Genomic DNA, 23,923 nt, shown 5'->3' with positions numbered 1-23,923 from the left:
TGGCGGTCCACACAGTCTTTTCTTTCCGAATGGAGCTGTTCATTTCTAATCATCCCTTGTTGATGGGTCATTTTTGTTGTAGCTATTCTGTGTTCTGGTTCTGATAATTTCATTACCTTGGCTCTCAGAATCTATTGGGGGTTTTTTCTGTTTACTTTCAATCAATTATAGTGACTTGTTTTTTGGTTTAACTGGTGACTTTTGGGTGACCCTCATGGCTTGATTGTGATTGGTGGGAGGCCTGAGCCCCCCTGGGAGTTGGGAAAGCTTCCTCCAGAGAGAATGCATCTTCTCTTCCCTGGTATCGAGGGACACTGCTGTCTCGGAGGGCCCGTCCAGCAGGAGAGCGCCAGGCTGTCTTCTGGACTCTGCTCTGGCCCGTACTCAGCAGCAGCCCCCAGGCGACCTGCCCTTCCAGCTGCTCACATAGTTTGGCCTGACCCCAGCTCCTCTGCTCCAGGCCCAATTCAATGTTTTTGTTTGCTTATTTGTGAAAGTGAGAGGAAGTGAGAGCTTTCCCCTACCTCTTATGGAATGTCAGTATCTCAGATTGTGTTTCCATCTGGGTTTAGGGTCTGGCTGGGGGGAGGGTGTGAGGAGGAGGGGTGTCCCTTCAGAGCGCCTGTGCAGACCCAGTGCCCAAGGCAGCCTTCTGGGTTATGCCACCTGAACATCCTTTTCTATAGTCTTAGTGGAGTTTGGACAGAAGTGGGGTTAGATGTGAGTGTTCAGTCCACCATCTCTGCCAGGACACCCATCCCATCACTTCTCACTGTCCTACCCCTACCTTCTTTCCCCCCAGTGCCACCAGCTGCTCAGCCCTGCCCCTGGTCACGTGCTTGGTGTTGCTGAGCATGGTGGACCATTGCCATGATCCTACCCTCCTCCCGTATTTGCACTGCTACCTCCTCCTCACTTCTACCTCCTCCTCACTTCTACCTCCTCCTCAACGTGACAGCTCTGGGTCCCGCCCCTGCTGGGCGCGCTTGCAGCCCCTTGAAGCCCAGGGTAGACATTCCCAGCCTGTGCAAGAGACCTGCGGGTATCTGAGTGGATGCTGGGACAGCCACGTTTGGCCCAGTGCCCTTCAGCTATCCAGTATGTGGCAGCACCGCAGAACCCACAGGAGCCTTGGAGTGAGCTTGTCCTCACTCATTCCCTCACTCTCCCCGGGCTGACCCAGGCGGCCAAAACCTTCCTGTACTGAATGCTGTGAATAGAGTTGACATTGCCACCATCATCACTGTCACTGTCATCCCCACCACCACCATCATCACCACTGTCACCATCATCACTACCACTGTCATCACCACCACCACTGTCATCCCCACCACCACCATCATCATCACCACCACCATCATCACCACCACCACCATCATCATCACCGTCATCACCACCATCATCATCATCACTACTATCCACCAGGACCAGGACCAGCACCAGCACCGTCGTCACCACCAGCAAGTATTCCATCCCCTCTTCTCCAGAGCTGAGCACTGTCTAACGCAAGATTGCTTTACTGTTTACTTCCATCGTCTGTCTCCCAAATCTCCGCCTCGGCACGACAAAGGTTCTGTCTAAGTTGGCTGCAGGCTCTAGGCACTCTCCAGGGTGGGCGTCCTGAGGGTGTTGGCTCCAGGTGGCATCTGCGAAGGCGCCTCCATGTTGTCATACACTTTGGGGTCTGGAGCATCTGACATGAGCAGTAAATGTTCTGGCCCCAAATAACACTGTCACTTCTCCCCCTGCCCAGGAAGGAGGGGAAGGCGACATGGGTGTCGACGGGTCTGTACGGCTGTATCTGCCCCCCACCGTGTGGTGTCCTTATGGGATTGTACACGCCCCATGTGTAGCACCTGGTCCTGGGAGACTGCCTGCTGGTCTCTGTCATGGGACTGGCGTGTGCAGCCGTGTGTTCAGGTCAGGCTCTGTGCTTGGTTCTATGGAACTCTCTCAAGTTTGCCTTCCGGCTGCATCATAGTCATGTGCTCAGTCACGTACTCCCCATGACGATCCCAGCACCTGGGCATTGTGGGTCTGACTCTGTAGTGGGCTGTTTCCTCTGACTTAGGGGGGCACTGCTGACTTCCTTGTGTGTCGGTGCGCTTTGATTGTGAGTTCATGTTACAGTGGGGTTCTGTGAGTCCTGAATCCACAGGAGGGTCTCCAGGGAGGACTTATGCTCATGTCTTCCGGGTGCCTCAGGGCGTCACTAGCCCAGGAATTTTCAAGCAAAACTTTTTTTTTTCAAGCAAAACTTTTAATGAGGGGTGTTCAGATCTCATACCTGTGTGAGCATGGGCTGACATTCAGGAATTTTTAGGGACAATTTTTTTCTTCTCTGCAGAGCCAAGTATAAGAGAGGCCGTGCCCTTGTAGGGCCAGCTGTTTGCTCGCTCCCACACTGGGCGGGGTTGGGGGGTTGGGGGGCGGTGGTCGTGCCATGAGATGAGAGCCTTGGACATCCCAGGCCAGCAGGGCATCCAGGGTGGGGTCTGGCTCCTGCGCATACCACTTACCCAGTGGCTGCTTGCTGTTTTGGGCTTGGAGGAATTCCGTACCTTCTACCACTTCATCAGGGCATTATCTTTTTTAAAAGGTTGTCTCATTTTGTCTGGTATCTTATGTGCTCAGTGTCAGGACTCCTGCAAAACAGATGAAGAGAGTGGAGTCCCTGCTCATGCAGCAAGAATTTGCTGTGTCTGCCATGTGCCCAAGCAGTGCTGTGTGGCTGTCACCACGTGTGTGTCCTTCACCCACAGCCATTCGCTGGGAGCCTGCAAAGCCAGCTCCTAGGGGCGGGGGTGTCCGTCTCACTAGAGGGCAGGGCTGTGCACACAGGGCTCCCTGAGGAGCTTGCCTGGTACCCCTCCCTGGGGAGCGCTGTCATGAAGCATCTCTGAGGGGAGCCCCAAGATTACATGCCCAGAACATGCTGCAGAAAAGTGCCTCCTCGCAGGGCCGCTGCCAGTCTGTTTAGTAGCACTTCCAGGCGTGAGCGCGTTTAAGGCCCTCTCTGGGCCTTCACCCCCTCCTTTAGCAAATGGTCACAGGCAGCTGCCTTCACTCCTTCCTCCCCAGGCCGAGGGTCAGCGTGGCCTTTGGGGATCTGAGTCTGTTCTGGAGAGAGGAATGGGGCCGAGGAGGGGAATGTTCGCAGAGGATGGAGGAAGGCTGTAAGGGAGGGGAAGGGGTATCTTCCGGCCAGTGGGGGGATGGGGCAGGGGCCTGGCGACCAAAGGGACTTGCTGTGTCAAGGGGGAGCTGAACCCCCTGTTCCTGAGAGGCTAGCAATATGGCCCCTGGGTCCTTGAAGGCGTGGAGGGGGAGCCTGTGTAGGGTGGGAGGAGCCTTCTCCAGGCCCATAGCTGCAGGATGGGTGAGGGAGAGGGACCTGCAGGAATCCAAGCGGGAGGAATAATGGTCTGAAAGTGTCTCCATCTCCCGCTGTCCTCTGAGGGCCCAGACCAGCCTCCACTCCGCTCACTGGGGAGTCCCTGAGGGATCCTTGCTGGTAGCACAAGGTTTTGAACCCCCAACCTCAGACAAGGGCCAGGGCAGGTAAGCAGTGAGGTGGGGCCCTGGTGCTCAGTGGCCTGGGGAGGGGACTGCAGATGCGCGCGGCGCCTGACACCATGTTTACATATTCTGACGCTTGCTCTGTGCTCTTCAGGGAAGTCTGGGGGAGACCCTATTCCAGGGGCAGGTGGGCGGCCCTTGTCTGCCCTCGTCTAGTGCTTGGCAGACCACGGCCACCAATGTCAGGAAACAGATTGTCTTTATTCAAGTGCACAGATCAGTCATGTGACAATGCCAGGTGCGGTGTCCCAGCCTGCCCCCCTTTATTCATCTCCCCTACCATCACTGCTGGGATGCCAGGAGCAGCCAGTGCCCGGGGCAGCCTTGCTCTGAGGAGCAGGCATGAGTTCAGGGCTCCTGTGCCAGTGGCCGCCTGGGCACCAGGACCGAGGTATTTCACAGCCAGCACGTGAGGCTCGGCCCCTGGGCCTGGGGTGGGTGGCTGTCCTGAGGGCACCCGGCCAGGCATTGTGCACACGTCCTCTGCACGGAGGACCATGGCCGCAGGTGGTACACACACCGGACGTGAGCTAGAGCAGACGTGTGAGTCTCCACAAGAAGGGACCTTAGGGTGTGGGGGCCACGAGGGAGAACTTGCAGAAAGGAGACGCCTGGTCCTGACGTCCCCTCTGGCCCGCGGGCACGTCTGTGCAGAGCGGTCGGTCAGCAGTGCGGCTCAGAGATGATGAAGCTGCGCTCGGCCTGCTCGCCGTGTGGTCCCAACCAAGCGACTGGACCCGCCAGCCACGGCTCAGGGCTCACACACAGTTGTCAGGGACGCACTCCGCCTCCTCTGCAAGCTCGGGGCAGGGCGCCCCGTGGTTGGCAGGCTGCACACGGACATAGCGAGTCCTGGTCTTGGCTCCCAGCTTCCCGCACAGACCTTCACACAGCCCCCAGGAGGACCAGAGGGAGACCTCGCAGTCCAGCGGCGTTTCTGGAACGGGACCAAGCACAGGAGACCCGTGAGCCGCGTGGAGGAGGAGTGGGTGGCCGAAGGGCACCGGGTGTGTTCACCCGTGAGACCCGCTCCAGACTGCGGGCGGGTGGAGGGGAAACGCCTTCGCAGTGCGGTTCCGAGTCCGCCGAAGAGAATGCCGCCCACCCTCCTGAGAAACCACTGACACGACTGGACTCAGTGCTTCTACACTGCGAGCGGTGCTGTGCTCCTCTCCACCGGCAGCCGTGGGACGGGAGCCCGGGGACTCAGCCATGTCCCATTCCTGGCGGAGGGGACCCGGCTGTGACCTGTGCTTCAGGGAGCCCCACGCTGAGGCTCCACCCACTGCCGTGAACCCAGTCACTGACCCGCGTCAGAGCTGACCACGCGGGAGCACGGCCCCACACTCACCCAGGGCCTGACAGGTTTCCCGCTCCAGTGGGCAGTGCCACCTCCACGTGTGCCGTGGAGGGCACAGAGGGGTCCACTTAGTGAGGCCCTTCCCGTCTGCTGTGGCAGGCCAGTGGCCCACCTCCCACGGGGCTGGGCCCCTCACACTCCTTCCGGCTGCACTTACCCATGTTGGGCCAGTTTGATCTTTAGCTCAGAGCTTGAATCAACCAGCTACCAAGTCTCCCAGAATTCTAGTTATCCTCACAGAGTGCTCTGAACCCCCAGAACCCCATCATCTTGTACCACATGCTGTGAACCACCAGGACCCCTGAGGTCTGGTGCCGAACCCATGTTTGAAGTTGCTCAGAGACGCAGGCTCATGGGGCCCTCAGCTCGGGCCCCTGGGCTGTCTGAGCATCAGTGCCCTCCCTGGTTTGACTCCCTTCCTGACCCCTGGTGTTGCTGGGGCCCTGGCCCAGCCTGGTGGTGGGCACTTCACACCCAAGAGCCTGACTTAGAATGGGGTGACCTCCATGGCAAGTTGGAGCTGCTACAGGGGAGCACCGCGGGGGTGGATGACGTCACTCGCCCCTGGACCATCACTCCTTGTAGGGTCACGTGTGGGCGACTGGCTTGGTCTCAGGAGAGTGGTGGGTGTCAGGTGGTGTTATTGCCACTTCAGACAGTCCCTCTTGGGACACTCCTTCAGGGTCACTCTCAGGGTGAGAGGTCAGAGCTGGTGCAGGGCTGGGTGTCGGCAGCTGTCCGTTGCCGTGAGAGCTGACCACTGCCCGTGGAACACACTCTCCGAGTGGTTCTCTGCCCCATGCGCCAGTGGTGGGCACGGCGGCTCCCGCGGGCCTGAGCCCTGGCCCAGGAGCACGGCTGTGGAGGACAGGGAACGTGTAGTGGGGGTGGGGCCTGGGCTTACCCGAGAGGCTGTCCGCGATCTCGTTGCCCCTGCCGCCCATCTCTATGGCGGGAGGCACGAAGGCCCTGGGGCTCTGCCGGAGACGCACCAGGGTCACCCTGGCGATGGGGGGCAGGGCCTTCAGCCGTGGGTAGTAGAAGGAGTTTGCCGGGTGGCTGGGAGAGGAGGAGGTTATCTGGGGAGATGAGAGAAGGGCGGTCAGCACGGCTGTGTGCTTGGCCCAGGTGGGAGCCAGTAGAGTCCAGCAGGGCAGTGTGGAAGCACCCCAACTGGGCCTTCGTGGCTCCCTGGGCACCTGGCCCATGGTCCGGGAAAGGGACCAGGAAGGCCTGGCCGCCTCCGGGCCCCCACCTCGTACCCCCCATCATGTAGCGCAGCCAGCTCCCTCCTGGGCAGGACCACGCCCCTGCTCCCGTGACCCTACGGACAGGGGTGCTGTCCAAACAAGAAAGAAAGCTGGGCAACAGGAGCGGCCCTGAGTGTCCAGTGCTGTCACAGCCTCCCCTGCCCTCACCTCGGTCACTGTGTCCTGCGGGATGGTCGCGAAGTTGGGGGAGGAGAAGGTGAAGCCGCTGTCTGTCCCTGCGTCATGTGGGTAAAGGTCCACGGTGACCTGCTCCCTCCAACGGTTCCCATCACACAGGTCCAGACTGTCGACGCCCACAAACCAGTCGGGGCTAGGGACAATTCGGACCACAAAGGACACCTGGGGGGCCAGGTGCTCAGCAGGGTGGCCACCACAGCCCACGCCTCTGCCCTCCTTCCCACTGTCTGCCACTTACCAGTGAGTGCCTGGCGTGGACCTCGAACTCCGAGGAGGTGTGCCCCAGGCCGCTGGGCACGGCGGGGGCGGAGAACACCTCGTGCACGCTCTGGAGCTTCTCTCCGGCCGCCTCGATCTCCTTCATCAGGGCCCAGGCCTCACCCCGCTCCGCGAAGTCCCTCAGCCCATTGCTGGCGTACTGGTTCTCCCGCCACATGCTGTAGTCAGAGCTGTGTGCTGCCCCTGTGGGCCCGTTGCTGCGTGAGCAGCCGCCCCGCGTGAGCGCACCCCTCCTTCCCACCGTTACATGGGGACACCCTGTGGCCTCGTGCTGCCCGGGGACACTGTTGGGAGCCAGTTCAGTGGCCTGCCCCTGACTCTGCCATTCTGCCCCCCACCCCCAGAGCCCAGGCCATCACTGGCCAGCATGCAGTAGGCGTCCAGCAAACATAGCTGGCACTGAGGTGAATTGGGTTAGAGTGCCCCCGGACTGTGAGGTGTGGTGCAGCTGCCAGGTGCCATCCCCCCTGCGTGGACAGGCCACGCGCAGGGGCAGGGCTGTGCTCACCCAGCAGGGATGACCATTGCGCGGGCGGCCGGAACAGCGGGTACTGCTTGGGAAAGGCCGTCTGGCTCCACTTGCCCGTGAAGGTGATGCTGTACTTGGCCAGGGGCCGGGCTGTACACACGGAATCTCCCCCCAGTGGCTGGCTGGCTGTGGTGCCAAGTGTGGCCAGTAGGAGAGCCCAGAGGGCCCTGCCCTGGGCGGCGGCAGGGGTACGGATTTCCATCACCTAGAAGCGGGGGGAGAGCTCCACAGGCTGCAGAGCTGGTCGCCAGACACCCACTGCGTGCCAGCTCGGATGGGGCTTAGGTGACAGCCTTAAGCAGTTCCCTCCCTGCTCCACCTTCGGGCTCAGGCTTGGCCTGGCCCCTATTCTGGAAAGAGAAGCTGGATTTGCAGGTTTGTGTCTAGGAACCTAGGGTGCCCGACAGGTTTGGAGCCCCGGCGCCCAGGCGTGGCATCCCCAGTTACCCACTTCTGGGGTTGCCGTCCGAGGGAACCCAGACCTGGAGGGTCAACTTTTGGACTCACTATACCCAGAACTGCATGGCCAACTCGGGCCTCCCTCTGGGGTGCTGCAGGTTTCTGTACGGGGATGGGGAGAAGCCAGGAGGCCGGTGACTTAGGGGTTGGGGTCAGAGACGCACATGCAGTACTCACCCAGCAGGAGCAGCAGGAAGGCAGGCAGCGAGGCTGTGGCCTGGGATGGTCCCAGAAAGAGCCCAGAGCTCCAATTTATGCTGAGGATGGCACCCGGCTGGCCAGCGAGGCCCAGGTCCCCCACTGTGGCCGGCAGAGAGCAGACGAGAAAGGGACTCAGTGCCCCACAGCTGCCCTGGCCGCCTGGCTCTGAGGCTGAGAGGCTTCTCCAGCGCTGAGGTCACTCTTGCTCTGGTCGGGTGCCTGCCAGTTGCCGCACCCCTTTCTTTGTCTTTCCCTCCCTCCCGGCCTCCCCGCCCTCTCCTCTCCCTACTGCTCTCTGCTTTCCCAACAGGCCTTCCCAGTGTCTCCCTGGAGGTGGTGCCAAAGCCAGCGTGTTATAGCCACAGCCACAACCGCAGCCACAGCCGCAGCCTGTGCTGGTGGGAGTGCTGGAGCCAGGCTGCAAGAGGGGCCTCAGGGCTCGGCTTGCTTAGAACGCCCAGAGCTGGGCGGGCGCCCCTCCAGGGAATCAGAACCACAGGGGTGTGGGGGGCGTGCTCAGGGAGGAGAACCTCCCACCCAGGGCCCTCCCTCAGGGCCGCCAGGTCCCTCGGGACAGGAGGCGCCCGTCCCTGACCCACATCCCTCGATGGACAAAGGTCAGGGTGCTTGGCACGCAGGACACCGCCATCAGATGCTGGTCTGTCTCTGCTCACTGTCAGGAGAATGTTTCCAGGACCGAGTCACAGGCCTGGGAACTAGAAGAGAGGGCAGGGTGGTCTCGCTCCTACGAGCCCTGGGGGGTCTTATGCGTGAACAGAAAGCATGCTGGTTTTAGGATGTTTCACGTGTTCAAAAAAAGGAGAGAAAAAGAATCAATAAGAACAGAATGGAGACAAAAACAAGCCAGTGGCCACCTGCATTTCAAAGCAACAACGGGCCCAGGGAAGTGGCTGTGAGCACCGTGTGGAGACGGCAGGACCCACAGCTCAGACGTGGACTCGGGACCCTCACACCCAAAGAGCTTCTGTGCGTGGGCGATGAGAGGCACCAGGCTACTTCACTCCCTTAAAATAACCGGGCAAACCTGCCCCCGCTCACAGAATTAGCACGGCTTTATGAAAGCAACTACATTTTTCAAAAAAACCTTTGTGAGAAAGTGGCCTGGCTCTGCCTTCAGGCCCATCTTTCATGTCTGGCTCCTGCGCCTGCGGACAGGTGTCGTGGTCAGCTTCTGTGCGGCCTGTGCTGGAGAAGGGCAGTGCTCTCATGGCCTCGGGGGATCCGTGTGGACCTGCCGTCAGCTCTGGGAAAGCCGCACCCTCAAGGGAGCGCGAGCAGATGCATCTTCCAGCTCCTGGCTCCGGGTTCCCCTTGGAGAAGCAGCAACCGGGTTGGAGGACAGAGGCAGGACAGGCCTGGGATATCGCGTCTGCTCTCCCCTGTTCACTCAGGCATCGTCCGGTTCTCACCCCTGTTCACCAGCCACCGGGGGCCTCAGGGCTCACCCCACTTGACAGTAGGCCCAGGATGGCCAAGAGGCAGCCCAGCGTCATCAGGGGGCCGCTTCCCCAGCCCCCCACACCCATCAGAAGAGCTCCACAACCCTCGGGGTCCCCGCCTGGGATGTGCTGCTGGGGACCAGGGGCCAGGAGACAGGGCCCGGCCTAGTCCAGGGTGGGGGCTGGGAGGAGGTTGGCCAGGAAGGCACTTCCTTTGGTGGTAGAGGCCCCTCTTCAAGATCTGCCTGAGGGGGTTCTTAGGACACATGGGATGGGGAACAGGCCCAATTGTTTGCTGTGCTTAGAGAGGGGCAGGGACATCCAGGAGAGATCCAGGGACCTGTGACCTGTGGCCCTGCATCTTGTCTGGGCCTCAGGTGGGGAGTCCAGTGAGTAGGGATGAGGCTGACTTTGTGAGTCCTGGATTCTGCTACAAACCACTCTGACCCTCAGGCTCCTCTTCTACAAACAGGACGCTATATCTTGTCTCCTGCCGAGGACTAAGTGTTGAGTACTTTCTGGGCCTTGGTGGTGGGGACACAGAAGTGACCTCAATAGATAGAAGCCTGCTCCCCAAGACTTTGAGAGGAGGAGCTGGAGCGGATGGAAAAGACACTTTTTAGAGGGATTCTGTTATTCAATGAGTGCTTGGGTAACGGTCGACACTGATTCAGGGTCCCTTCCTGTAAGTCACTGTGCACAGTCACCCTGAGGTGGTTTCAGAGAAATGAGGCCCAGGGTGTGGCTGTAGGCCAGGACTGTGTACCCCCACACTCCTGTCTGCACCCCACACTCCCTGTCTGCTCCCCTCCCCTGTAACTCTAACGGCTACAGGGGACATCCCTATCCCCTGCCCCCCGACCTCAGCGCCTGCCGTAGCTCAGATGAGTGTAAGTACAGAGTGGACACTGCAGACTCACTTCAGAGGATGTTTGCAGTTTTTAAAGGTGTCTAACCCCAGGGTGTTGCTAATGGTGGGTGTTGGGCAATTGTGCAGGCCTTCCCGCGTGGGGAGGTGGGTTTGTGCTGCTCAGATGGCCTCAGAGGGTGTGGGTTTCCAGGAGCCCGAGTTTGTGAGTTGCTGAGGACAGGCCTGGCATACGGGGAGCGCTGGGTAAGCTATGTCGTCGTCCTGTCCCCAGCTGTGGCCCTGCCATGGAGCCCAGACCCAGGATGCCCTCAGGGTGCTCTGCCTCCAGCTGGACCCGGATGACCTTGGCCACCCCGTCATGTGGATTCTGGCCCAGGGGCCCTCGAGGTCTGGCCTGACCAGGCTGTTTCAGGGCGCTCCCTGGGTGTGGCACAGCCCGACTTGGGTGGGGTGAGGCTGGGGGACAGGCTGGCTTCTCGGCATAGACTCTGGCCTGTGTCTGGCTTCCTGGGGGTCAAGTGCCAGTCACACAGGCACACGTTTGTCTGCTCACTCACCCACTCAGCAGACTTCTACCAGGGCCCGCTCCTGCCAGCCACCACAGACCGCACACAGCTTCCCCGGGGCGGCTCCCGTCCTGCAGGCTGAGCTTTCCTGGCCCCCACCCATTCCCTCCTCTCCACATCTTCCCTGCACCCATCCGGGCCAGGGCAGTCCCAGGAGTCTTCCAGGCCTCCCCTCAGGGCTCGGAGGAGAGCCTGGTCACGGCCAGGAGCTGGCCTAGTGTGGGCAGAGGGTTTGCCTCAGTGTGAGCCGCGGACACAGTTGCTAAGGCTGGACAGCCAGGGCTGAGCCCGGAAGCCACCCGCTGCTCCTCGCCCCCCTGCCTGGGACTCTGCCGCCCCCTCCCGTTCAGCTCCACTCTGGACCCAGGTTTCCCTGAGCACCTGACCCGCGGGGAATCCCAGGTCCCGGGCTGATACACCCTCTGCAGTTCAGGGTCTGGGAGGTGCCGAGCCAGGGAGCCCCACGGCTATCCCAGCAGGGGCCGTGCCTGTAGCCTCGCTCAGTAACCATGCCCCCTCTGACCGTGCAGGGTGTCGAGGAACCCAGGGCTCTGGCCAAGCATGGCCGTGACCTCCAGCTCCACTTTTCTGAGGAGGCCAGGCCACACTCTGGGGCCGCAGAGCTGGGTGGTGTGCTGTCCTGGCTGTGAACACAGGTCTGTCTGTGCCGGGCTGCATTTACCACGGCGTCTCATTCAAATCTGGAAGTCAGGACTTCAGCAAACATGGCGAAGTGGGGATTTCTGAAAATGCCCGTCCTTCATAAGAGAAAACAGGCAAAAAAGGTCAGAACAAGCCTTTTTTCAGTAGCATCGAGTGCCCAATGGCCTCAGCAGGTTCTGCGCCTTTAAGCAGAACAGGAAACAAAGGCAGTTGTGTCCCAGGCTGGTGGCTGAGTCAGGGCGAGGTTCCTGAGCATTTTCAAGGGACACAGGACCCGCTGCCTGTGGAGGGCGGCCGAAGGCTGGCAGCAGGTTGTGGGTTTTATCGAGAAAATGGGCTGAATCGTAAGGTGTGTGTTTGTCTGTCTTTACCATCTTCAGTGCCCAGCTCAGTGGTCTTAGGTCAGTCACACTGTTGGGCAGCTGTCACCACCCCGTCCCAGAACTCTTTCCACCTGTGAACCTGGAGCTGTCCCTGTTCAGCACTCACTGCCCCTCTGCCCGGCCCTGGGCACCCGCCACCCTACCTGATGAATGTGACCGCTGCCGGGAACTCGTGTGAGGGGGCATTGCAGGGTGTGCGCCCTGCATGACCCAAAGGCTGAGGGACGGTCTCAAGGCGCACCGTGTGGTAGCTGTGCCAGTGTCCTCTCCGAGGCTGAACCACACCCACTGCTCGGATGGGCCACGCTGGTTTATCAGTCATTCGCCCACCGGCACGTAGGTTCTCCCATGTTCGTCACCTGGGGCCACGAAGATCTCTTCCAGACCTGCTCAGTGCTTCTGAGGACGTGCCCACAAGTGGAGTTGCTGGGTCATGTGGTGGTTGTACTTTTCCTTTTTTGAGGAACCTCAGTGATTGTACTATTTTGCATTCCCACCAACAGCGAACAGGGTTCCCATTTCTCCCCTTCCTCGGCCGCTGTGAGGTGGCTGAATTTACCCAGGCTCACCCCACTGTCCAGCTCTGTGCAGCATTCGTGGTGGAAACCAATAATAGCCGTCTGTCCCGGACGGAAAGGGCCGGGCGGGAATGCGTTCCAGAGGCATTCCCGGAAAGCTGCCCCCCGACCTGCCCGTGGTTTCCGGGAAGACCCCGCTGCACGGCTGCCTGTATTGACTCGATTCAGAGCTCGCCCAGCATGAAAGCTCTTCCCCAAGAGAACGCAGCCTGGGCGTGGGCCACTTCCTCCAGCTCTTCACCTCCTGCAGCTGGAGGGGCTGTTCCAAACCCCTGGAGGCAGAGGGGAGGCGGGTGGAGGGCACTGCCCCTGGGCTGTGGGAGCAGAGGGCCCTTGGGTGCAGGAGCAGCGAGCCCTTTGGCATTCTCACCTGTTGTCAGGTCGCTGGTCCCAGCACCTTCGCCTTCACTGCAGTCACTGCTGTGGACAAGTGTCTTCACTGCTTTTACTTCTGGGCGCTTGTTGCTAGAGGAGTGAACGTTTCTCACTTTCGTATAGTCATCCTGTGTCACTTTTTCTTACCGATTTTTAATTTTTTAAACTAAAGTAGAGGGAAGTCTCTAGGTTTGCAATCATGTTATCAGCACAAATGGTTTTATCTATTTTTCTTAAAGTTTATGTCACTTATTTGATTTTCTTATTCTATTGTGTTTGCTAGACCCTCCAAGAAAACGCTGAGTAACCATGGCAACGGCCAGCACCACCAGGCGCCTGCAGGTCTTGGGCCGGTTTTGTGTTCCTGTGTAGAATGAGCGTGGCCTCTGTTGTGTGCTGTCTTTGATTTCTTCTTCTGTTTTAATTAGTGTCATTAATAATGGTTGCTGGATTTCGCCACATTTCTCGTCAGTACTTACTGATCGGGTTCTCTGAATTTTCCGTGCTAGCTGTTAATGAAATTACGTCCGTCCTCCTCTGAGCCACCCTGGAGCCTGTGCCGCCCTGCTGAGTCCTGATGGACGGGCCTGCAGTTTCTTCCTGGGTTCTCTTTGCTCATCTCTTATTTAATTTTTTTCTCATCTTCATTTATAAGTGACATTTGTCTGTCGTTTTCTTTGTATCACATCAGGTTTGTGTATTAAATTATACTGGTTTCATAAGATGAATTGCAGAGTTTTTGTCTTGGGAAAGTTAAAATAACACTAGAATAACTTCTCTTCCAAGCTAAGGTCAGATCATCCTCAGCTGTGAGCATCTGTCCCCAGATCTCTCCTTTATTCTTTCACCTTTAACCACCTTCCCAGGTTCTTGTGTTCCGCAATTCAGGTGTTCCCCTGTTTTAAGTCATTGTGGTAATTTACATTCACTAGAAAATGGCCTGTTTGCCCAGATTGTCAAACAGCTGCTCAGATGTGCAATGGCGGCACTGCAGCACGCCCCAGCCCTCCCCTCCGTGGGCCCTTCCTCCTCCCTGGTCAGAGGGGTCCCCAGATTCCAGCACACAGCAGCTTCCCTGGAACGGGGCATCTGCTTCATTGTTTTAGCAAGAGCACCATCATTTCTCCTTTTGACGTACTTGTTTTCTACTTAATTTCTGGTTTTATCTTCCTTATCCCCTTCCTTATCGTCCTCATTCTGGTTTCCTGAGATGGGCACACAATCCCTCGCTGTGACCTCTCCCCCAGCATCTGAGTTCCGTGTCAGTTGAGCCCCTGGCTCTGCTGAGACGTATTTGCTTTCTGTGGCTTTCCCGACAGCTTGCGCGTTCGGATTTGATGTCCTGTTGTATCTAAAGGCAGTGGTTCTCAACCTGTGGGTCGCGACCCCTTTGGCGGTCGAATGACCCTTTCACAGGGGTCACCTAAGACCATCCTGCAGATCAGATATTCACATTATGATTCGTAACAGTAGCAACATGACAGTTATGAAGTAGCAACGAAAAGAATTTTATGGTTGGGTCACAACATGAGGAGCTGTATTTAAAGGGCCAGAAGGTTGAGAACCACTGAGAGCTACCTAGAGGCGTGTCTCTCAGTTTCCGACTGTTAATACTGAGGGTATGTGCGTGACCTTTTTTGTTATTTTAAGTTTTATTGGATTACAATAAGATCATTTTGATTAACATACTTTCTTCAGACGAGTACAGAACACCGTGGCCTTGAGCAAGTGCTGTTTTCTCTCTGAGGCTGTGACGATCGGTATCTGCTGGTGTCTCAGTTGCCAGGAGCTGGCCTGCCTGTGTGCGCGGGCCCTTTACCTGTCCCTTGGCCCGTGCGCAGCGTCCGCATTGTCTGGCATGTAGACCTTCCTGGCGTACATCACTGTGACCAGACCAGGGTGGTGCTTACGCACCGGCTCCTCGCCGTCCTGCTCCGTCCATGTCGTCCCATCTTGGCATCGGTCCTGCAGCCTCTGTCTGACTCACGGCCACTTTGCTAGTCTCTGGGTGTTCCCTTGCACAGGGTGCGGGATGACTAATTCTCCCGTGCTCACAGGCCTTCCGGGCCGGCTGTCTGGGGCAGAGTCCTCCTCCCTCCGCACCCACGGATGTCACCCACCGTCCTCTGTCCAGGCTGCAGGCACGAACTGCAGGCCTTGGTGGTGGTGTTTTCTCCCTTGAGTCACACACTCTTTTGTCGGCAGGCGCATAGCTCTCCCTGGCCTGCTGCGCCCGGAGGGCCGTGGGTTGGTGAGGTGAGGAGAGGAGAGAGCGAGGCCCATTGGAGGGCATGACCACAGTGGCTGTGATCATGGCGGCAGCACCCACGAGCCCTCTGCCAGCACTCGTGGTTTTGCCACTTTCAGAACCTCCCTTGGGCTCTCTGGGCGCGTGGGGTCAGTAATGCTGTGTTGGGACACAGCCACGCACCTTCTTGTCTGTTAGCCCGTGGCCACTTTCCGGTGTCACTGCAGACATGAGAGGTGGTGACAGGGCCCTCAGGCCTTAGACTCTTGCTCTCAGATGGGGCAAAGGCAGGCCCAGAGAAGCCGAGTAGCTCCTGAGGCCACACAGCTGGCGAGTTAGGAGCCTAAATCTCCTAGCCTCCTGACCCCGAGCTCGTGGCCTCCGGTGGGGTGCACCCAATAGAAGACTACGCTTCCCTGGGCAGCCCTCGCTGAGCCCTTGCTGGGTACCAGGCTCCCTTCCAGGCGCGGCTTCACGGTCTGGAGTTGAGAAGGCGGAGGGTGACAGGCAAGCTGGAGGATGGGCAGCCTCAGGCTCCTGAACCTCCTACACAGGAGGCTGCCCCCAGATTTCCAATCACACAGCACAGGTGAAGCGTGCTGCCTTCAGCGATGGCATGGAGGGCAGCCCTGCCAGGCCCTGCGGGATCTGGCACCTCTGCCGCCCATCACTGCTCCCCCAGGGCGGCGGCACCTCACATAGCTCCTAGTTGACTGAGCCAGAACCCTCCCCACTTGTCACAGCCAGAGCCGTGGTGCCAGCCAATGGCTGTGGTCACAGGTGCCCGGGTATCAGATGTTCTGATTGCCGAGCCTGACAGTGTCACCCTGCGGAGGACCGGGGGAACTGGGCCTTGCTCATTGCACAAGCTGGCCAGAGCCACCCATCCACCCACATGTCAGATCTGCATCCACAGGGCCTGTGCCCAGTGGGGTGGGAGTGTGGCCCCAGCCAGCTAGTCCCCGTGGCCGACCTTGAGGGCTCATCACCAGGCTTCACACAGCGATTAACATGCCGGCAATCTCCCTCGCCGGTGTGGCCCAGTGGATAGAGCATCGTCCTGTGGACTGAAGGGTCCCGGGTTCGATTCCGGTTAGGGGCACATGCCCGGGTTGTGGGCTCGATCCCCAGTGAGGAGCGTGCAGGAGGCAGCCGGTCCATGATTCTCTCTCATCATTGATGTTTCCCTCTCCCTCTCTCCCTCTCTCCCTCTCTCCCTCTCTCCCTCTCTCCCTCTCTGAAATCAATAAAAAACATGCTGGCAATGGGCACATTCCCTGACCTGACCCCTGAAAAAGAAGGACAGACATCCCTTCTTCCCTTAGGATTTCTGCCCAAACCAGCCTCACTCCAGGCAGGGGACTGGCAGGCAGACCCAATACAGAACTGACCAGCCCCTCAAACCTCCAGGACTGGTTCTAAGGAGACCTGGCTGCAGTGTAGTGGGGGGCGGGTCACGAGTGGGAAGGCTGCTGAAGGATGGTCGAGGTCTGCAACTGGGAGCAACAGGTGTCAGCGCTGTGCGGGGATAAAGCCGTAGCGTTAGAGGAAGCTGGGCGGAGGGTATGGGGACAGCACCATTTTTGCAACTTTTCTGTACGTCTAAAATTATTTCAGAAATAGGTGTGTGTACTTTTTTTTAAAAATGTGTCTTGGCAGTAGAATTGGTGGGAGGCAAGGCTTGTGTGATCTGCCTGCGGGAGCCCTGCCCCCTGCCCCCCAGGCCAACCCCAGGCTCTAAGCAGAAGGCACAGAGTTTGCCTGGTTGCCAGAGGGAAGATGCCCCACCCTCCCACCCCTTCATCCCAACACAGGCCTCCAGGACCCCGAGGTGGGCTCCACAGCCCTGCCCCACCGCTTCACCCCCCAGATGAGACATGCTGGGGCTCCCTCACTCTTCCCTCTCACTTGTGGGTGGTTGGGGAGAGCGGATCCTTCCTTTAAACCAGCGGTCGCCAACTCCTTTAAACTGGCCACCGCTGCTTTAAACCCTTGTGAGCAAGGCCTCCCCTTCCTTTGCTGTAAGACAGCCTTTGCGAGTTCCTAGAAGGAGGCGTGGGCCCTGGCAAAGGGCGCCGGCTCCACGCCCCAGGCTCTGCTCTCTGTGACCTGCAGCAGGGGCTGAGCAGGGGCAACTCCAGGGCACCTGGCCCTTGGAGAGTGAAGCTCTGGGCATCGGGTGCCCAGGCAGCTGAGGGTGCAGACACCCTGGGGGGCAAAGGCACCGGGCTTGCGTGCTATGGGTGAGGGGCCCTCCGGGTCAGCCCAGCTGGGTGAGGCTTGTGGGGTGAAGGGGGCCAGGGAGAGTGGGGTGCTGCCTTTGGTGACGAGCCAGCCCGACCTCGTACCCCATGGAGTCACAGCAGGAAGGGCACAGGCGGGGCTCTGGAGATCATGTGAGCCGCGTGTGCCAGGCCCTCCCTCTGGCCGAGCATCAGGAAGTGGGGACGGGGTCGCTGCTGGGGTGGGACTGGGCCCCGACAGCCCCAGCTGGGTGTGCTTCCTTCCCCGGCTCTGGCCCCGGGCCAGGTGAGCAAACGCTGACCCACATTTCACGGTGCCGGCTAGAAGTCGGCCACAGGAGGCTGGAGCCAGGCCGTCCCGCCACAGGCTGTGGGGCGCCAGCACCTGCGCAGACTTTCCAGGCTCAGGGTGGGTCCTGTGGGGGAAGGAAGGCCTTTCCCTGGTCCTCCTGGGGGCCAGCCCTGCTGGGCGTGGGATGACCGGGGCTGAGCTGGCGGTGGGGGGCTGGTGCTTCCGGCGCTACCTGGAAGCCTGACCCCTCTTCCGTGTGCCCCTCTGCTCCGTCTGACTGAGGCCGGCCCTTCCGGCCGCCATGTGTCCTGTGAAAGACGTTTTCCTGTGGAGACGCAGCCCGTGCCCTAGTGGCCGTTGGAGCAGTAGAGGGAAAGTCCGTGGGGAGGAAGAAACTGCAAAACCAGAGCACAAGCCCCCAACTCCGGTCCCGTTCCCAGGGCCCACCGTCAGCCTGCCGGCTGGTCAGGGCTGCCAAGACCGCCGGCTGACTCAGAGCAGCAACGCTGCTTGGCCGCCTGTGGTCACGCGGGAAGGGATTATCTCGCCACTGAGGCATGTGGGGGACGGAGCAGCTGAGCCATCTGGTGAGCCCATCCCCGCCCACACTCTGCCGAGGGAAAACCGAGCCTCGCGAGGGCGTGGACAGGCAGGGTGAGGACGTGGGGCCTGGAAGGGCCTGTGAGGAACCCTCAGCCCGGCCTTGCTGAGGAGAGGAGGGGGCCCACAGCCCCTGAGCCTCTGCTGCCCTGTCAGCCCAGGAAGTACCTGGAAAGGGGGCCTTCGCGGCCTGGGGTGCGGCTTTTATTTATTTATTTTTGCATTTCCCTCTTCTTTTTTAATATATATTTTAAAATATATTTTATTGATTTTCTTACAGAGAAGAAGGGAGAGAGAGAGTTAGAAACATCGGTCAGCTGCCTCCTGCACACCTCCCACTGGGGATGTGCCCGCAACCCAGGTACATGCCCTTGACCGGAATCGAATCTGGGACCTTTCAGTTCGCAGGCCGATGCTCTATCCACTGAGTCACACTGGTCAGGGCAATATATTTTTATTTTAGAGACAGGAAGGGAGAGGAAGAGAGATAGAAACATTGATGAAAGAGAATCATTGATTGGTTGCTTCAAGCCCACCCCCTACTAGGTATCAAGCCTGCAACCTGGGCATGTGCCCTGACAGGGGATGGAGCCCACCATCTTGGCACGTTGGGGTGACACTCTCATGGACTGCACTCCCGGCCAGGGCACCCCTCTTCTTCCCTTTCACGTGCCAGGCACTGTTCTTCCACAGCAATTTGAAGGTTGCTGCATCCACTTTGAAAAGTTGGGATTCTGCCCTGGCTGGTTTGGCTCAGTGGATAGAGCGTCAGCCTGGGGACTGAAGGGTCCCGGGTTCGATTCCGGACAAGGGCACAGGCCTGGGTTGCAGGTTCAATCCCCAGTAGGGGGTGTGCAGGGGGCAGCTGATCCATGATCCTCTCTCATTGATGTTTCTAACTCTCTATCTCTCTCCCTTCTTCTCTGTAAAAAATCAATAAAATATATTTAAAAATATATATTAAAAAAAGAGGGAAATGCAAAAATAAATAAATGAAAGCCAGCTTTTTTTAAAAAAAATCAATCAATCAATGAATAGCTAAGTGAAAAACAAATTGATGTTTCTGTCCCATGCTCTCTCAAATCCTTACATTCTTTAAAATTAAAACTAAAAAGAAGAGGGTCAGGGCCTGTCCAAATCCTGACTCTGCCAGTGGCCAGCTGTGGACCTTGGTACTGACTGAGCCTCCCTGTGCCTCAGTTTCCACATTTGTCAAATGGGGCAGTTGTGTGGGTGAGTGAGTTGGATGCGTGAGCAGTGCCTGCCACCGCAGCTGGCGTCTGGTGAGCTGAGTCAGGCTCAGGCTGCCTTCGTGCTCTTTGCAGGTCCAACTTGTGCACTGTTGACACGGAGGGTGAATCGGCCAGCACCTGGAATAGAGTCCGGAACACGTAAGAGGCCCCTGAATGAGGAGCTGGGGAAGATGGTGGCCAGGAGGTCCTTCAGAAACAGCCGGGGGCCTGGGGCCGAGGCAGGGGTGCTAGGAGAGCTGGGTGAAGAGCTGGAGGCCTCCAGCCGCATGACCTATTCGGGCTGCGGAGAATGTGTCCGCCGTGAGCTCACTGCTTGGAGAACGTGGTTTCCGCTGGCTGCCTGCCGCAGGCAGCTGCTCCCCATCAGGGCTCCTGGGTCTGGCTGCCCTTCGTTTTCCAGCAGGAAGCCAAGGCTGCTAACTGCAGGCCAGGTGTGGACATCCCCAAATCCCCAAAACCATCACCCCTGCCTGGGACCAGCTGCAGAGGGCAGGCCTGTTGGAAGACAGACAGGGCAGCGGAGCAGGAGGAGGCTGGGTGAGCACATTCCCTCCCACGTGGGCATCACCGGCTGGTGGAGGGGGAGAGGTGCTGGTGACTATTGAGGACCCTCGGCCCCAGGTCAGGGGGCCTACACCCCTGCTGCGTAGTCTTGGGCACCCAAATCCAGGTGGATGGACCGCCCTCTAGACCACTGGCCGAAGCATCCCAGCTCTCTGTGGACCCCACCAGTCACGGTCTACAGGCCGGAACATTCTGGATGGTTCAGACCCTCCTGTAAGGCCTGGCCCAGCCCCACGGGAGACTTCCCGTCCAGCTCAGGGCCTGGTCCCTGCCCAGCTCCCTTGGCTTTGGTTTCCTTCTGCACAAGCCCGGGGCTGAGCCCTTCCTTGGTCGTGGTGGCTGTGCCCTGCCTCCCGCCTGGTGAGGTCTGCCCAATGCGCCCGCGCCTGCACTGGCACCTGGCGTCTGGTTCTTGGCTCTGGACCTCCTGTGGGGCGATGCTCACTCGTTTGATTGGCGTCTGACGGGTGATGTGGAGCATCTTTCCGTGTGTCTGTTGCCGTGTGTCCTCTGGAGAGAGGTCTGCTCCGGGTCTCTGTCCCTTTAACTCGTGGTTGCGTTCTAACGATTTTTAGCCGCCTGCTCGGCAAGTGACAGACATGCCTGCTGCTCTATCCTTGGCCAAGAGTAGTTCCGTGACCTCCACCGGCTGGAGGACACACTGTAGGGTGGGCACCTGAGGGTGGCCTGGCACTGTGTACCTCATCACTGGTCCCACCGATGGCAGGGCCCCTGTCCCAGATGCTGCTGCTTGTGCATTGAGCTCTGCCTGGCTCTGTCGGGGACAGCGGCCCGTCCGCTCACACACCTGCCCCAGCCCGGGCTGCGATGTGGCCCGAGAAGGCACGCGGACATCAGGCCGTGGCTCCCTCGCGGGCCTTCTGCTCCAGAATGTCCTTGGCTGCCCTTGTTTGTTTTCGATAGTGACCTTCTAGTCGAGTGATAGAGAGACTCTTTGGTGCTTGTGGTCGGTGGGTGGCACTTCAACGCGCTCAGGCCGAGCTGGCACCTAGGTCACAGCCTGCCCTCCTCGGCGCCTTCAGGGCTTCCACCCGCACCTGGCACACGAGTGTGCACGGTGCCTTCTCTTTCTCATCTCTTCCTGGTGAGCACTCGCTGTGCGCAGCTGCCTCCGCATTCTCCTGTGGCGCCCGCATTGTGGGGGGCCTTCCTGGGGCTGCTCGTGGTTACGGGCAGAGGCAGGGTGTCCTGGACTCTTTCTGGCTCCTGGCCAGCGGCGACCATCCTGCCCCTGTGCCCCGTCCTGGCTGGAGGCACATGGAGTCGGGGTGAGGCTGGAGCACCTGGGCACAGAAGGCCGTGCTGGCATCGTCCTGAGAGGTCCTCCAGGCCAGGCCCCTTCTCAGCAGCTGCACGGGGCGAATACCCGGGACCCTGCTTCTCCCGTCCATGTCTCCATGGAACTGGTTGTGCCCGTGTGGCTGAGAGCACAGTCCCTGACCGGGGTGGGGACGTGGGGCTCGAGCATTAGAGTTTAGAGCCACAGACGAGAGGTTGAATGTCCGTCAGCGGGGCCACGCCTCGGCCCCGCATCCACTGTCCCCAGAGCCCCAGGGGAGCCTGCAGGGCTCATCTCACCTGGCCAAGACGCCCAATGAGTCACCAGCGGCCCCTTCAAGGACCACAGCCTCAGGGCCGGTGGCTTCAGGGGCCGAGCGTCATCTGTTGCTGATCAGTTGCAATGCACCAGGCCCCTCCCCACACACCTGTCCTCGCTCACCCGGATGCCCCAGCCAGAAATGCCTGGCCTGCCTGCCACTGCCCAGGCCCCCATGTGAGGCTCCCACCCGGGCAAGAGTCGGAGGGGGCTGCCCTCCCTGCCTGGGCAGCCTCCTCTGAAGCCGACAGACTTAAACTGGGTGTGGAGGCTCCGTACTCAGCAGTCAATAGGGATTGGGGTCCTTGGGGCTCCAGGGATGGGGCAGCAGGAACCAACCTCTTCCCTGACCCCCAGCCTTGAGCTCTCCTGGAAGCACCGAGTGGACATGGAGACCTGCACTGACCTCTGCCTCCCGCAGCCCCACGGGGAAGGGGCTAGGCAAGAGTGGGGAATGGGAGCCCCGTCCTACTGACCAGCTTGGGCTTGAGGAATGGCCAGCCCAGCATGTGGTTCTCATTGTGGGTGTGATGGCTCCTCCTGTGAGCTCTTCCTCCCCCACCCACCAGTGCACAAACCCAACCAGGCCCCAGCGCCCCTGGGCTGAACACAGGGCCCACAGGACTGCCACAGCTCTGCCAGGGCAGGGAGCCAACAGCCAAGGTCACCAGGCCATTGGGTTACACGGCCACTCCACCCCCTGACTGCTGGGCACTCTGTCCATTCACTCTTGCCACCAGAGTGACCACAGTGGTGACCACACAAAGTTCTCACCCTCCCATGGGGACAATGTCCTGGGGTCAGAGTCCAGCTGATGAGAGCAGGGAGGATGTGGGCCACTGTGGAGAGAAGTGGGCGGGGTGACAGGGCCGTGGGGGCAGGACCCACAGCAGCGCACTGGAGGCTGGGTCTGCTCAGGGGACAGCGGGCTCAGTGGGACATGAGCCCTGGCCACCTGCTGGGGGAGGGGTGCCCCGATGCCCAGGCACAGCAAAGCCCAGCAGGCACTCACGGCACCTCCAAGTAGGAGACTCCCCCAGGCCCAGCACTTGACCCACCTCTGGGAGAGAGTTGTAGGGGCTCCTTGAGGGGGAGCAGGCCTTGTCCTGGGGGGGTCTCAGTCAAGGCTCAGAGGAGCTGGGGAGCCCCCTGAGGGCTGTGGTTTAAGCACCCCACTAGGAGCACAGAAGGTCAAACCCACCCAAGCCCACCTGTGGGTATGGTGGTGAGAGCGGTGTCTGCAGCCACTGGTGGAGGGGAAGGGAGAGGCCGGTGGGGACAGGTGAGGGCGCAGCTTGGTCCGACCGGCCCACCCAGGCCAGCTAAGCACCTTCTTTGTGACCCAGGAGCCGAGAGCCGCTGCTCCCACCATCACGTCATCTCTGCGCCTGGCTGCCCAGGGCTGGTTTCCCCTGCGGCTTCCAGGCCCTTCCATTTGCTGAGACACTCATCACTTTGACTGGAAAGCTGGCGCCCAGCCCTGAGCTGGGCTGCCCTATCCTGTGACCAGACCTCAGGGTGCTGCAGGGGACTGTGCCCAGGGCAGACGGCCAAGCCAGGGAGGCATGACAGGCCGCTCAGATGGGGACGCTGAGGCCGGAAGCCCCGACTCCCACCAAGATGGAGGTGGCCTCTCCCAGGCCTCCACTCAGCCAGCCCAGGCCTCTCCCCCAGCTGGGCTGGCCCTGCCCCAGGACCTCCTCTGCCCTGCCCTCCCAGCGCCCCCTCCTCCCTGTGCCTGGGCAGAGGGGGCAGGGCCGGTTCTGTTCTGGCCCCACCAAGCTGCAGCCCCCAGGGGACAGAGGCCCAGCTCACACCAGATGTACAGGTCAGGGGGCAGGCGAGGGGAGGAGCTGGGAAGGCCACTTCCTGGAGCAGGGCCTCCCCAGAGACAGCCAGGGAGGGGGACCTTCCCCTGCTGTGTGGGGACGGGAGCTGTGTGTACGGGGGCCTGGGGGGACAACCAGGAGGGACAGAGCAGGCGAGGGCCTGCTGCGGAGGGGGCGTGGGGCGTGGCCAGTGCCCGGATGTGTAATCAGCTGAGAACAACGCCCTTGACCCTCAAGGACAGAGAGGAGCCACTGGCCTGTGCCTGGCCTCCATGTGGGATGGCTCTGCTCCTGGAGCTGGAGCTGCATGAGCCCCACACAGGCCCTCACCAACCTCGGCCCCGGCTGATTTGGGATCGTGTTCCTCCCCGGGGGGTTAGCTCTGGGCCCAGTGAGACCTCAGACATTCGCTGCCATGAACCAGAGTCCCCTGGCCCTTAACAGAGCAAGGAGGGGGCCTCCGCCCGAGGGACTCGGGTGTTCAGAGGTGTGGGCCAGGCAGGGCCCCCACTGCGGGTGCCCTGG

The 23,923-nt window shown here is 59.9% G+C and overlaps 1 protein-coding gene across 3 annotated transcripts; it reads right to left on the bottom strand.

Moving 5' to 3' along the window:
* Nucleotides 1-3,761: 3,761 nt before the first annotated feature.
* SPON2 (spondin 2) lies at nucleotides 3,762-8,356 on the bottom strand. Of its 3 annotated transcripts, none has more exons than XM_006771439.2 (6): nucleotides 7,832-8,356; nucleotides 7,175-7,435; nucleotides 6,626-6,849; nucleotides 6,358-6,549; nucleotides 5,845-6,018; nucleotides 3,762-4,523 (listed from the first exon to the last, which is right to left on the bottom strand). In XM_006771439.2, the coding sequence occupies exons 2-6, from the start codon at nucleotides 7,395-7,397 to the stop codon at nucleotides 4,338-4,340; spliced, it is 999 nt and encodes a 332-aa protein (XP_006771502.1). In that variant the 5' UTR covers nucleotides 7,398-7,435; nucleotides 7,832-8,356; the 3' UTR covers nucleotides 3,762-4,337. The 3 variants fall into 3 exon arrangements, with proteins under 3 accessions (XP_006771502.1, XP_006771503.1, XP_015424421.1); XM_006771440.2 differs by having other exon boundaries at nucleotides 3,762-4,516; nucleotides 5,844-6,018; nucleotides 7,175-7,400; nucleotides 7,832-8,355; XM_015568935.1 differs by having other exon boundaries at nucleotides 7,175-7,400; nucleotides 7,832-8,354.
* Nucleotides 8,357-23,923: the final 15,567 nt, after the last annotated feature.

This window comes from Myotis davidii, unplaced genomic scaffold (assembly GCF_000327345.1).
Source record: "Myotis davidii unplaced genomic scaffold, ASM32734v1 scaffold665, whole genome shotgun sequence".
Taxonomy (NCBI): Eukaryota; Metazoa; Chordata; class Mammalia; order Chiroptera; family Vespertilionidae; genus Myotis; species Myotis davidii.
The sequence above is the reverse complement of the archived record's forward strand: the minus strand, read 5'-3'. Positions and strand labels throughout refer to the sequence as shown.